The sequence below is a fragment of the Beta vulgaris genome, chromosome 1, assembly GCF_026745355.1.
Source record: "Beta vulgaris subsp. vulgaris cultivar EL10 chromosome 1, EL10.2, whole genome shotgun sequence".
NCBI lineage: Eukaryota > Viridiplantae > Streptophyta > Magnoliopsida > Caryophyllales > Amaranthaceae > Beta > Beta vulgaris.
This window is the reverse complement of record NC_079202.1, coordinates 59,377,234-59,392,519: the sequence shown is the minus strand read 5'-3', so window position 1 is coordinate 59,392,519 and position 15,286 is coordinate 59,377,234. Positions and strand designations below refer to the sequence as shown.

At 32.4% G+C, this 15,286-nt stretch overlaps 1 protein-coding gene across 1 annotated transcript; it reads right to left on the bottom strand.

Annotated features, from left to right (window-relative positions):
• Positions 1–9,464: 9,464 nt before the first annotated feature.
• Positions 9,465–13,275, bottom strand: LOC104887314 (probable aquaporin PIP1-5). Its single transcript, XM_057395364.1, is given in 4 exon segments — positions 9,465–9,768; positions 10,608–10,748; positions 11,992–12,264; positions 12,750–13,275. Coding segments are annotated over 4 exon segments (864 nt in total). The 5' UTR covers positions 13,104–13,275; the 3' UTR covers positions 9,465–9,672.
• Between the last annotated feature and the right edge of the window lie 2,011 nt (positions 13,276–15,286).

The following is a 15,286-nucleotide window of genomic DNA, read 5'->3' as shown; positions in this document are numbered from 1 at the left end:
AGATCTTGGTCCAGTAAGATCCTTTTCTTACCAAGAGGTCTGAGGGACTAAAAAAAAGTAACGAAGATCCCTCCAACCTCAAAGGTGGGGGTTCGATCTCCAGTATTGAAAGAGTGTTTCTCCTTACTATTTCCTCACTCTCAGTATCTGCCTGCAAACTTAGACCGGATTAACCTGCGAGAGGTTTTGCTTTAACATGATCCTCTATTTTACCAGGGAACCCCAAGAAAAAAAGAAAAAAAGAATGTTTGCAAATATCATTCCAATTTAAGGGGCAAGAACATGATAATTTTTGAGAACCACAAGAAAATGAGAGCAATCAACATATGTGCCCAAATTAGGACAAGTCATCAAAACACGAGAAACAGCTAATTGAAGTGGCATGTTGAGTCGGTAGCTGGCGAAGCCTGGGACCCGCCCCAACAGCCATTTAACTGAACCCTTTGGGACCGGATATTTGCCGATCATACTATAACTGATTTCAAATTTCTTGGCTTTTTAGGTAGCGTTTCTTTGGAGAAGAAGTGTGTATTGACGTACTCAGGTGTAAAAATGTCTAAGTGATAATTATTACCGACATGAATAAATAGATGCTTATGAAAGATGTACATCTACACCTAGCCACCTAGGCATGTGCACATGTTAAAAAAGACTAAACGTTTGTTTTATTTACCTGATTTTCAATTCTTATCTATAAAAATAAGTTCAAATAAGATACGGATTACTTCCTCCGTCCCAAAATATAGTTCCCATTTTCCTTTTTTAACGATAATTTATGCAAGTTGGGATAGTAAAGATTTTTTGTTTATTTATATAAATGTTGTATGGGAAAAGATGATTTTAGGAGAGAGAATGGAGATAATTGGTGAAAGAGCATTAATTGTAACATTTTGGTTGAATAAACAAAGGAAAAAACAAAATTCAAGAAGCAAATAAATGATGGGACACGATTTTCTAGACAAATTACGGAAAAATGTGGAACTAAATATGAAAATGGGAACTATATTTTGGGACACCCAAAATGGAAATAGGAACTATATTTTGGGACGGAGGGAGTAATTAATTTCAATTCAACAAAGAAAAAGGTAAGGATTAATAAGTTCTAATAAATTCAGATAAGCAAGAACTTATAAAATTTTAATAATGTAGGGCAAACCTCTAATTTTTTACCAATATGTGCAATTAATATTGTATATTTGGATGTATCGTATACTTAAGAGTATTTTTTTCTTATTTGTCATTTGTAGATCAGCTTCAAATAAGTAACAAATAATTAAGAATTGAACAAAAATATAGTCTTGTCACTTGTGTGTACTGTATGTACACCTCGGTATATGCTGATATATGCTTTAATTTGCTCAATATAGATGCACAAACAATGAAAAAACTAGGTTAATTTTATTAATATAGTCGGATGTATAGAAATAAAATATAGGATGAACTTTTATTTATCGATATGGATATAGAGATATTAGAAAGTAATTGAACATTTATCAATAGGGATGTGTGTTGAGGTAAATTAAAATGAATATATTACGTACATCTATGTAAATGTACAAATTAAATGTAATATAAAGAATCAATATAACCTACATAAATTTATAAATGGTCAAGATAAGAATATCATATGCAACATAGTAGTTTTCCTGTTTTTTCGTAAAGGATGGTGTTTAATAACCAATTATATATTAGTTGTTTTACTTGGCTCGCTTGACTTATTGTTTATTTTGGTTGCTTAGGTTGATTTTTTGACAATATATTATCTATTAAAGTGTTCGCTGAATTTAGTTATTGGTGTCGATTATTTAGTATAACATGAATATAAAAGTCAATAGAATAAGCTTTTGGTCGAAATGCTAACTTTTAAGCTATCAAAAATGTTATTTACAAACAATTTAGCTCTATTTAACAATGTGAAAAAGCCAAAAATTAAAATTCAATGGTAAATTCTCACAAAAATCATGTACCAAGCACTCCAAATTCCAGTATACTTTGTCCACCATTTTTACTTGCTACAATTTCCATATAGAAATGGACGTCTCTTTTTACTTAGCTTGTTACATTTCTTTATTTGGTAACTATGATCCACCAAGAAGTATCAATATTTCCCTTTGTTTTTGTCAGTTTTTCATAAAGTTATAGTCTCGACAACAAATTTTTTTCCATATCCTTGATACTTGTTTCCATAACAATGTAGCAATTAAAGAACGGAGGGAGTACAGTAGGAGTGTAAATGAGATGAGATAACTCACGAGCTACTTGAGATCGAGTCGGCTAAAACTCGGTCAAAACTTGACTCAAGTGAGCTCATCAAATTGAACCCGAGCTCGAAATCTTGGCGATGATCGAACTTAGCAATTCGATACTCGACTTGAAAACTCGTGAGAAACTCAAATACCTAATTAACTATAGTAAAATACCTAAATTTGACATATTTCTATTGGTTACTTTTAACGCGATACACTTACAAGTTACTCGAAATCTACTTGGTCAAACCTCGGCTTATCAAAGCTTGACTCAGTCAAAATCCGATCGTCAAAACTCGACTCGAGTGACCTCGTCTCGAAATGCTAGAGAGTTGAGTCGAACTTGATCAAACTCGAACTCGACTCGCATCATTTACTAGCAAGTAAATTTTCAAACTGAGTTTTTTGATATAATTGCTCAATCATACTAGTAGTATCATACTATTGAATTGTGCGGCGATGATCAATGAGAACCACACATTTGTGCTGGGACCAGAGCATATATGTTGTCCAGGAAATGTTTTTGTTATTTTAGGAAAATAAATACTATAGATGAAAGACTTTTGACACGATTTATGAAAAACCAATACAGTATCTTCTGTTACTTGCATTATTGTTAAAAAAGCCCCAAAAATCAAATCTCCCCGCGGCTCTGCCACTCCACCAGAGACACTACAACCCACCATGCACCATTTCTCCGAGCCTCCGACGCCGCCTTCCGGTGTCCGGCTTGCCATTTAGCCACCACCTTTTCTCTCTCATCACTTCCTTATTCTTCAACCTTGTTTTTTTAATTAGGAAAGATAATTGATATGAATGCCAACCGGCTACTAGCCTGCAACGTACACCAGTTCAGAAGCTGTGTACAAAGCTAAACAATCAAGAAGTAAATTCCTCAACATATTGTTGAGATAAGAATTGGAATCTTAGACAATACACTAAAATTCGAGATGATACTTCAGTGAACTACCACCTCTCTCTAACCTCGTTTCTTTTTGAAGTTGCTTAATTTGCAACATTTACTTTGTTGTTTGTATCACCAAAATTAATTTGGTGGTCTTAGTCTTGCATTGGCTGGTTAAAGTTACAAAAATAAGATGGGGAAATACTTGTTGTATTCACACGCATAATACGAAGGAAACCTAACAAGGAGAGAAAAGGAACAAAGTATAATTAGATTAGTCCCACAAAATGGTAATGACTAAACGACCATCACTTAGGCATTAGCTGCCCAAATATGAAAAATAAAGTTTCATACCATAATAATAAAATTAGAATATTCGGATAAGTCATTAATATACGGAAAGCTGCCAGCTGTTAGTTGAAGTGCCATTTTATGTTGGCAGCTAGTAGTCATAGTAGTTCTGCTTTTAAACGCGATATTGTTTCTCTGTTGAGAGAAGAGTGTCCTAACTTTCCTTATATATATTAAAAAACGTGATATTATAACTTAAATATCTTAATTTACCTCCTCAGTCTTTTCATAAGGGCTACATTGTATATGTTGATATTATTACATGATAATTTTGATCTTCTTTTATCTTATATACATAAAGAAAAGCATAATCATGCGTAATTATATTTTATTCCTTTTAATATCTACTTTTCAAATATATAAATTATATAATTTTCTTTTATACATACTGCAAGATATAAAGGTTTAAAGTTGTATATTGAAAATGGTGAAAAACAAAATATAGGAATCCAAAAAGGAGACAAAGGGAATATAATAATATTAAATTAAATATTTATCACTAAAAATCTCCACCCGTTGACAAAAATTATATGTAAAATTATAGAGATAAATTAATATTATTATAATATATTAGTATATATACGTTTAGATAAATCCAACAATATATTATACTTCTAACTTCCTCCAAATATGTTAAGATAAATAGATGATTTCCTAAATTTATCAATCTAGAAGTGTTTATTTAATTTAATTTTTGACCATTTTTTTATGAACCAACTTAATTATTAGAAGTAAATTATCTTACCATTGTACAATAAGAAAACATTATTCAACTAGGATTTTGTTAGATTGTCTCAATGAAAAGATTCCAAATATCAACTTTCTATAGTTTTAAATTATGCGCAATAATTAGAAATATTAATAATCAAAAAAGTATTTTGTCCTACGAGTAAGTAAATTATGCAACTAAAAAAAATACAACGATAGTATATAAACACATAGTTTTGTTTCTTTAGAATAAAATTGGGTCGAGGTTTATATAGATGCTAAAACCAAAATATTATAGAGGTAATAAGAAAAGAAACTTAAATTTAAAGCTTTGGGACCCATTTGTGAATTACATCATAGTCAACAGGACCATAGATGCCTCTTCGAAGTTGATACTAAAATTATTCAGTCGCCTTTCAATATGGCGTTTTTTTAAAGAGCTACTGGCCTTATATGCACGCAATGTTTGCGAAAGTATATAGCAAATTAATTAATTGTTTAGTTACTATGTAGTACTTTTTTTAGTCCCCCTTTTTTGTTTTAAAAAAGTAATTACTTATCTCTTTTTTTCTTTTTTCCTTTTTCTTTTTTTTTGGTGTCCGTCCATGTGTTGCTTTTATATAATAGAGATTTTTTAGACTTACAAAAAGGTTTTTAACTTCTTTGTTTTAAAATGTTAGTTTTTTTTACTTCTGTTATTCAAATATTCGTACTTTTAGGGCCTGTTCTCCCCAGCTTATTTTCAGTTCAGTTCAGCTCGAATAAGTTCAGTGCAGTTCAGCTCCAATAAGTTTAGTTCAGTTCAGTTTAGCTCAGCTCCATTCTTTTATAATCATTTTGTTGAATATTATTATTATGTTGGTATAATTTATTTTACTAATTACTCTTGTTATTATTATTATTATTATATCATTATTATTATTATTATTATTATTAACATTATTATTATTATCATTACTATTAAGTATTATTATTATTATTGTTATTGTTTCTATATATTATTTTGTTTATTATACCTTTACTCATTATTATTACTATTATTATTAGATGGAACATGGTTTGGGTCAAAGCACAAATAAACCCACTTTTTTTAGCCCATAAACCAATCAAATCGCGTCAAGACGTTTTATGATGTAATTTTCGTGGTCCAACCCAATCATTATTTTTGTTACTAAATATTTTTATATTATAAATCTAATTATTAAAATAGTAATATTAATTTACTTCTTAGATATTATTGTTATTTAATATCATATCAAGTATTAATATATTAATACAAATAATATAAAATAATAATTATTAATTATCATTATTAATATTAATTATTATTATTATTAATTTATGATTATTAATATTATTTATTTATAACTATCATTTAAAAATATCCAAAATACTATTATTATTATTATTCATTATTATTTATCATTATAATTATTATTTAATATTCATATTATTATTGTTTAAAATATATTTATATATTTATTACATTCAATTTAATTCAATTTAATTTAATTCAATTTAATTCAATTCAGTTTAGTTCAGTTCAGTTCAGTTCAGCTCCAATAAGTTCAGTTCAGTTCAGTTGTTTTATGCCTAAGAGAACAAGCCCTTAGGGCGATATCTAGTCTTGAATAATTGAATTAACCTAATCCGCTCATACCCAACCCTATTTTCCTTAAATCATATTTGCTTTGTATTAATCTAAAGTCTTTGTTTTTAGAATTTTCGATTATCGAAGAAATATATTTGATCAAGCATACATCCATAAACATTATAAAAATATAGGTAAAAGGGTAATTAAAAATTTAAATCTTTGTGTACTATCGATTTCGTGGTAAACATGCTCATTATTTGAAACAAACAAGCCAATATGACTTTAATTTAATATAATAGATCAATCCTATGGGTGAAATTAGGGGTAATGAGTCTGTCCTGCTCACGAACATTTCGAGATTGGCTCGTGGTAGCTCGGCTCGAGATTTTAACGAGCCGAGTTGAGATAGGCAAAGCTTGACTAGAAAGGTTGTGAAGAGGCTCAATTATACTTTTATATAGAAAAATAATATATATATATATATATATATATATATACATAAATATATTAACCTAAATATCACACAATAATAAGTTAATAGTTTCATGGTCTAAAAGAAAACCTAAAAATTTCAAATATTAAAAAGGAAAAACAAAGAAAGCATGTCAAAACTAGGGGTGATAAAGAGTCAAGCCTGTTCATGAACAGTTTGAGCTCGACTCGTTTAAATTTGCATTGGTCAAAGCACGACTCAAACAAAGTTTGGCTCGTTAAGCTTTGAGCTCAGCTCGAGCTCGAATAAACTTAAACGAACACAAGTTGAGCAAACCACAATTAGGCTCGACTCAATCGATAAGTAGCCCTAGGTGAAATCCCTACTCCGGAATGTAGCCAGGCTAGATCAACTGTGAGATATGTCGATTATATAGGATCTTTTATTTTTACCTTAAAAAAATCATGACATCAAATTTGTGCAAACGTATTAAGAAGTTCTTATTTTGTGATATTGAAAATTTGATATACAGACCTTAATACTTAATACATGACATGCTACACCAGTCTGAATAGTCCGGTTGTTTTTGCACAAACATGTTCAATGCAAATTTAGTTTCTAACCCAATTCCCCAAACAGATTTGGTCCATTTGGACCTTATTGACAAGGTTTACCATTTCAGAGTATGGACTAACCAGATTCCTTAAGCAGATTTTTCAAAGTTCTATGATCAGTTGATCAACTCTACAGTCACCAGAAACATCCAATGTCGTATGCTTAACAAGAAATATGTATTATAAAACTTTGTGTCATAAGATTCCTTAACGCGATTAATAAATTTTAACGTAGACATTTGACCATCTCAATCAACTATTAAATATGCTTTTTACTTTCTATAAATATATATAACTTGAAACATAACTGTAATAACAAACTAATCTGAAATAGTTATAAACTTAAAATATAGAAGTAAAGAAGAAATCACATTTGACATTTTGTGGGGAAGTGTATTATACTTCGAGGCCACACAGGACTTCAGCTACGTGATGAAATATGTGACTTTGAGGCCACCTGAGACTTTAACTATGTAGTGAAATATAGTTTTATTGACTAATACTCCCTCCGTCACATAATATAGTGCTTACCTTATTTTTGGTGGGTCAAACTTAGATTTGTCTCATTGTGTAATTTCATAATGTCAACTTTGATACTTTAATGGATCATGTACAAGAAGGGGGTGAATTGTACTTTGTAACTTTTGGCAAAGTTTCTTGCGAAATTTTAAAACTATAAAGGAAACGTGATACGAGAGGCAGAGAAATATAAAATTGCGGAAACTTCTTGACACTAATCGATCAAGAAAGAAAACCTCGAAAACTTTATTATTGCAATACAATAACACTCTACAACTCAAGTTCCTCTCGAACTCAAGTTCCCACAGTATGACAGTAGGTGGAACTCTCCTCTCTCTTGCTTCTACTCCGAAGCCTCTTCTCACTAACTTAACTCTAAGTCGTTACAAGAGTCACTCAACCCTTGTTCCCCAAAATACAACTCAAATTTTGTGAAAACTTGTAATTATATTGAACTTAAGTACTTAAGGAACTTAGGAACTCACTTAATAATGCAACAAACCTTCTTAGAAAACACTTAAGATTCAGCAATAGAAATATGTTTTCAGTTGGTAGATTGCAATGAGGAAGACTTCTCTTTATATAGTGAAGTCTTCTTATGTCAGTTCCACTTATTCCTCCACTAAGTGTGAAGCAGTAACCCACGTAGAATTATTTTCCCATGTTCACATTTCTTAAGGAACAAGCAAAGTAATGGACAATCCACTAACAGTACTTGGTTTAAACAGTTGAGAATAATAAGGAATTAATTTAGGAAATTCGCTTTTTATTAACACCGAAAGAATTTTTATTTAAAATAAAAACTATTTTATTTATAAACAATATTTCCTAAAAACTCTCAGTTAAATACTTTTTAAAACCACTGTTGCATTAATTAAATTCCATGTAGTTCCTTAGTATTAAGCAACATAAATTACTTACATAAATCCTAAGTACATACTCTTAAACTTAAACTTCATGTCATCCCTTTAGATCTTCAACTATGAAGATCCTTACGTCCCATCTCAGGAACAACATACAGTTCCTTGAAGGAACTGTAAAACACGAATGCATCTGTCAAGGAACATCAAGTAGTTCCTTTAGGAACTGTGAAACTCAAATGCATCTGGCAAGGAACAGCAGACAGTCCTTGAGGAACTGTTAAATACAAATGCGTCCAGCTCAAGAACAGCTGACAGTTCCTTGAGGAACTGTTAAACACAAATGCATCTGGCAAGGAATAACAAACAGTTTCTTGAGGAACTATTAAACACAAATGCGTCCAGCTCAGGAACAGCAGACAGTTCCTTAAAGAACTATTGAACAAGAACGGTAATCATGAATCATCACTTAGAAACTTCGTTATTCTCTTGGAGTTCCAACTCAGGAACTTCACTTATTATCTTTATAAAGCACCATTATTAATCAATGAACCTTACACACATATAACTTATAAACCTTGTTAGTTATTAATGTAGTTTGTCATCATCAAAACCCATAGTGACTCAACAAACTTTTTATATTTGTTAGAAAAATTTGTTAGAAACAACATTTTAAACATAAGTTTTTGCTAGAAATAACCTTTTAAAAGAATATGGCAAAATAAGACCTTAAAAAAAAAATTGCTAGATTTTTTTAAGAAAGTTATTTCTCGCAAAAACTTGTATTTAATTTTGACAATTTTTTTTATTTTTTTATTAATACGAAATTGAAGATATTAAAGGTCAAAGTTACGTCTTGGAGACCGTGTAAAAAAAAAACAAGCACTATATTATGAAACGAATAGAGTATTTTCTAACAGTGTAATTTTATAAAGTTCACTATAATAAAGAATTCATGATATATACTCCTAATTATAAAATTTTGAACACATTGATCATATAAATGTTACACACCATATTATAAATTTTTGAGGACATTGACCATATAAATGTTACACCCCATATTATAAAATTTTGAGCACATTGATCATATAAATATTCCACGCCACATTTATCTCTCCTTGACCTGAAACTTAAATTTCTTTCCTTGAATTGGTTTGCATGTTTAGAAATTAGAACTTATCCCTGGATTAATGATAAATTTATCTGCCTTACAAGTTTACAAATCGTACATATAAAGTTATAAAGCGACGAAGCGCGCCCAGAAATCATATAGGATTTTGAAATTAAGAAGCTGATGCCATCAATTCAGCAAAATAAATTTAGTTTTACATATTCACAGTACCATCATTCAGACTTCATTAATAGATAGACTAAGAGAAAGTCTGTGAAACAAAGGCATAACAGAAACAGGCAATTAAAACTCGAAACAAACATCGAATTTCAAGCTCTGGACTTGAAAGGAATAGCCCTGATCACAATCTGGTGGTACAATGCAGCCAGTGCAGCTCCAATGAAGGGTCCAACCCAGAAAATCCACTGCATACACAAGGAGAAAAAAAGATCACCATTAGTTATCACTTATAAATGTGAAGTCCGGAGTATCGTAGTCGCACTAATAAAACTTCCTCCAACCCCAACAAAATTGAAATGTGTGCAAGATTTCCCATACTATTTTGTGTTTCCTAGCGAGTGAAAAGATGTTTGTTGATCCAGGTTTTGTAGGGTCAAGCACCTAAGAGTCCGGAGGAGATCAGAGAAATTAAGCCTCAAAGTGTGACCCTGGCAGGAACCGAATCCCTGACCTTACATTGAGCCAACCTTTGTTGGATTGATGTTTACATTCATGGCTCATTGGGATGATATGATGTCAGTTGTCACAAACGAAAGGTAGGGTAATTACGGCCTGTTTGGTAGTCGTTAATAAATTGCGGTAATGGGAATGAATTTTTAAGTGTAATTTATTAGGGAAGCATCCTTAAAATCTCCATGGGGAGGCATTTTTCTCGCCGGACAAGTATTCTCACCCCTAAACTTGTGTTTTTATCTCCAAGGAGAAGCAATTTTCATTACCACTCGTTACCACCTACAAGGTGGTATTGGATGGGAATAAAAATTTAAGAAGGAACGTGGACACTTTAGGATAAATTAGCATTACGATAGGAATGAACAATGATATTTTTCACAAATTTACACACAAATTCATTCCCATTACCACCATTTATGACCAACTACCAAACGGACCGTTAGTGTACGAGTATCTTTGCATAGGGTGACAAGAGGGCATGGTAATAAATTTCCGATATTAAGCGTTTACTTAATTACTTGTCTTTCCAGCATTGTAAATTACGTTGACATGATAAGATGAGAATACATACGTGGTGATCCCAAGCTTGGTCCCTATTGAAGATAATGGCAGCACCCAAACTCCTGGCTGGGTTGATGCCGGTACCTGTGATGGGAATTGTAGCCAAGTGAACCAAGAACACAGCAAATCCAATAGGCAGTGGTGCCAAGATCTGCAATTATTCAACAATACAAGGATAAGTATCATCATCTTGTCAGATGCGGGGAATCATTAACATTTACGTAAGGCTTTGTTTTACAAAATTAGGTATATTTCCTAAGAAAAACACTTATTACTACAAGCCAATTGCTTCCAACATCATTTGGTTAAACCAAACACATTCTAAGAAGCAGATTATATTCAGAAGAGTTCTGATATGAATGTCTATAAACCAAACTTCACAAATACTATCTAGTTTCACGAATCAGAAATCATGATAAATCCTAAGCTACCAAAAACTTGATTTCGTTATATTCACTAATATCCTGCAATCAAAATTAATGTGTTTTAAAAGCAACGAACACCTGTTAAGAAAGCATATACACTCACACAATGAAGCTCAGAATATTAACTGTTAAGATATGAAGGAAGGTTAAAATAAGAAGAGTTGTCTAGTTAAATCTACATCAACAACATAAACCATTACTGTGATTTAAGAAACTTACATAAGATGACACTTATATAGTTTTATGGACTATGGATACCATGATTGATTTGTTGACAAAGTACCAAGAATATTGATCCTACCTTGCTTTTAATGGATAATTTCATTCCTTCTAGATACATAGTTAGGGAGCAAAGTTAGGGAGCAAAGCCTATAGCCTTATACTTTAATGTTTCACACCAAGGGATAGAAAAGTTAATTGACTCAATATACTACTCATTTCTACTAGTTTTCTCCCCTCGATACTGGCAATCGCTCAAGGGATCCTACCATGATCCAGAAACTCACCACGATCATCATCCAAGACACTCAACCTTAACTATAATTCAAGAATTCCAACAAAGACAACCTTATTCCCGACATTGTATTTGTTACACCCATGTGACAATCCAAAAAGAAATGTGCAACTACCAACAACTCCAGCCATTCAAAAACAAATGTCATTTTTGTTAATTGTACGTACATTTACCCAAATTCGCATCACTACAAATTTACCAAGTACCCGAATTTAGTTTCTTAAACTATAACCATAGATATAGTAGTAGTTTATCTTCCATCATATAATCTGTATGCATTAAAGGCGCTCGGTGCTCCTTGATCAACAATCACACTAATTTTCAATTAGGGTACAAAACATGGACTAGATCCATACAAAATCAGTAACAATACAACAAATATATTCAGAAATCACAAAAACAACAAGGGAAACTACAAATAAGTAGGGTTTCAGAAGAGAAAAAGATGTGCTTACAGGAACATGGGAGTCCCTAGCACTCCTCTTGGCATCAGTAGCAGAAAACACAGTGTATACAAGGACAAAAGTGCCCACAATCTCAGCACCAAGACCATCACCTTTACTGTAACCATGGTTAACCACATTGGCCCCACCACCATTTATCTCATACAAAGATGGCTGGAAACCCTTAACCACACCAGCACCACAGATAAGACTCTTAGCATTGAATCATGTTAAAAGACTGCCCTTGTCTAAGGACAATTTCTTGCCAATAAGACCAAAGGTTAGCTGGACTTAATTGTGAATCTGTCCACATTCAATACTATCAAAAAACTTTTTTTTCAGCTCAAACATTTACCATTTATGAACTTAAAACATAAAAAATTACATTTCTTTGAAGCTTCTCAAATCATAATTCTTTGAATTTCAAAGAAAAAAAAGTTTCTTACAAAAAAAACTAGTGAAAATTAATCTCTTCATCCAAAAAGGTTGAATTTTTGTAAAAAAATAAGACAACCCATATGCTTAAAATCTAAGATAAACCCAAAAAATGAAAATATAACCCTTCATCCCAAACAAAAGCTAAATCTTTTCATAAAACTAAGGTAAATGCTTCAAAACCTAATGACATATACAAAAGAGGAGGAACATCCCAGCAAAAACAGAACAATCCTAAAGCAATTACAAGATCTAAAGAACAAAAAACAAACACACAGTAAAATAAAAAAACACCCAAGTTTGAATCTTTACCAAACAAGAAAAAACACACACACCAAAAAGAAGAAGGTTTAAATTTTTTTACCTGAGATACCAGCAGTGCAGTAAACAAGAGCAAAGATCATACCACCAAAAGCCCAAGCAATACCCTGAATACCAACAGAAGCACACATATTGGGTGTTCTTTTAACACCCATAACAGTTAAAACAGTGATATAAAGGAACAAAAATGTGGCCATAAATTCAGCAATTCCAGCCCTCCAAAATGACCATGATTGAAGCTCTCCTGGCTCAAACAAAGGTGCAGGTGGTGGTTCTTTGTAGTCCTTGGTTTGAGCTGATGTTCCTAGTGGTTGTCTCTCTGAGTACTTGTTTGCTCCTAGTCTAACATCCTCTTCTTTCCCCTCCATTTTGTTTTATTTTCTCTCTTTTTTCTCTGGAATACTCTCTAAATGGTGTACAAAAAAATGGAAATTTCTCTCTTTTTGTTTTGTGTTGGGAAAGTGAAAAGAGAGAGAAGTGAGTTTTATAGGGAAAGATGAGTGCTTTATGGAACTGTGGGAGAGACTGTGCGAGTACTGGCTAGTAGGTTCTCAGTTTTGACAAAAAGAGAGAGCTTTATTTGTACTGGACAGCTGTTTAACTTTTTTTGAAATTTTTATGATTAGGGAGAATACATTGTAGTTAAATTAGATTGAGAACTTGTTATCTTGAAACACGGAAATTTGAACTAAATTGAATTGAACAGAACTAAACTGAAAGAAGCTGAATTATAGAATAATTGAATTGAAAATAAGTTCAAAAGACAGTCGAATCATACCATAAACATCTATGCAGAAGCAAATGTTTACTACTACTACCTCCGTTTTCTATTATTTGTAATGATTAGACATTTTCCCTTTCTACTTTATGTCAAATCGTTACACATAATAAAAAACGGAGGTAGTAACATGTATTTAGAGTTAATTACATCTAATCATTAAAAAAAGGTTCTATTTAGATAATAATAAGTGGGAAAAAATTATTTTAAGGAAACTCTATTGTCGAGTGAGTAGTAATAAGCTAATAGTACGAAGCACAGAATACTAAAAATACCAATTTAGTTTATTTAAGACAAAGATAAGAATACAAACATAGCTGAAAGAAAGAGTTATACTATAATTAGGAGGTGAAGAAGAATGTTGAGATTAAAGTAGTTATAAGAGTTGGATTAGAATTTAGAGGGGATGTTTCCAGAAAATGTCAGAGGAGATAAAGACATGTCAATATACAATTACATTACTGCTCATCAATAGTAATTCTCATTACTTACAGGCCCAGTAAGGATAAATGGACCAATTACTCTTGGACTTTACGTGCCTTATCGAAGCAACAGCAGCCTTGTGAAAAATACAGTCCACCAATGCAGATGGATTTTAAACCCACTTAAGTCTCCCAAAAACAAATAATATACTTTTACGGTTCGTTTGATAGTTGGTTATAAATGGTGGTAATGGGAGTGAATTTGTGTGTAAACTTGTGAAAAATATCATTGCTTATTTCCATGATAATGCTAATTTATCCTACAATGTCCATTTTCCTTTTTGAATTTTCATTCCCATCGAATACCACATTGTAAGTGGTAATGAGTGGTAATGAAAATTTATTTCCTTTGGAGACAAAAACACAATTTAGAGGTAAGATTGCTCGCTAATAGAGAAAAAATGTCTCCTCATAGAAATTTTAGGGTGCGTCCTTAATAAATTTCACTTAAAATTCATTTCCATTACCGCAATTTATTAACGACTACCAAACAGGCCGTAACAGTCTTACTTGATATCAAACCCAATACGTCAACTCCCTCATTCTCTTATTGATGTTCGTAATATGGCTTTTATATTTGTAGGTGCACATTTTTAACTATTAACTATTTATTATGTTCGGGTTATGACCCGGGTAAGAAAAAAATTGATTTATTAATATAATACTTTTGATAATAACATTGAATACAACTTAGTCTAGTGGTTCAAACTTTGGTATATGTACGCGATGTCACAGGATCAAACTCTACACTACACAATTTCTAAATTTTTTATTGTACATGGATTACATGAATTAAAACTCCCTAGAGAGAACGCCGCGTGGAACATTTTCTTTGTGATGCCGGGAGTAGTGGTTATTTTCTTGTTTATGCATACCATATATCCCATGTTCAGTTGTCATGCCGGCCAGTCCTGCGCTTGCAGGGTCACGTGGTTGGGAGGTCAAAGCACCCCTCCACTCGGTTTTTCTTGCGAGCCACCACCACCAGCCACGGTTTTGTTTGTGCGTGCTGGTGGCGCACCCCTGTCGCCTCATCCGCGGCCAGTCCTGCCGCCCCGATTCACCGCACCGCCACGCCTGCCACGAGGGGGGTCCCTCCACCAGTTGGGATACCCAATTAATTCGAAACAACCTATGACATCATGGCCTTCAAGGTGACAATGAGGACAAATCACAGAGTCATTAGCAAAACGTGGTTTTGATCGAGTTTCAACCTTGAAGGCCAAGGATTCACCCGACGAAGGCAAAGAAGAAGCACGGGTTCCCCTCAAACGCTCTTCTTAAGTAATAA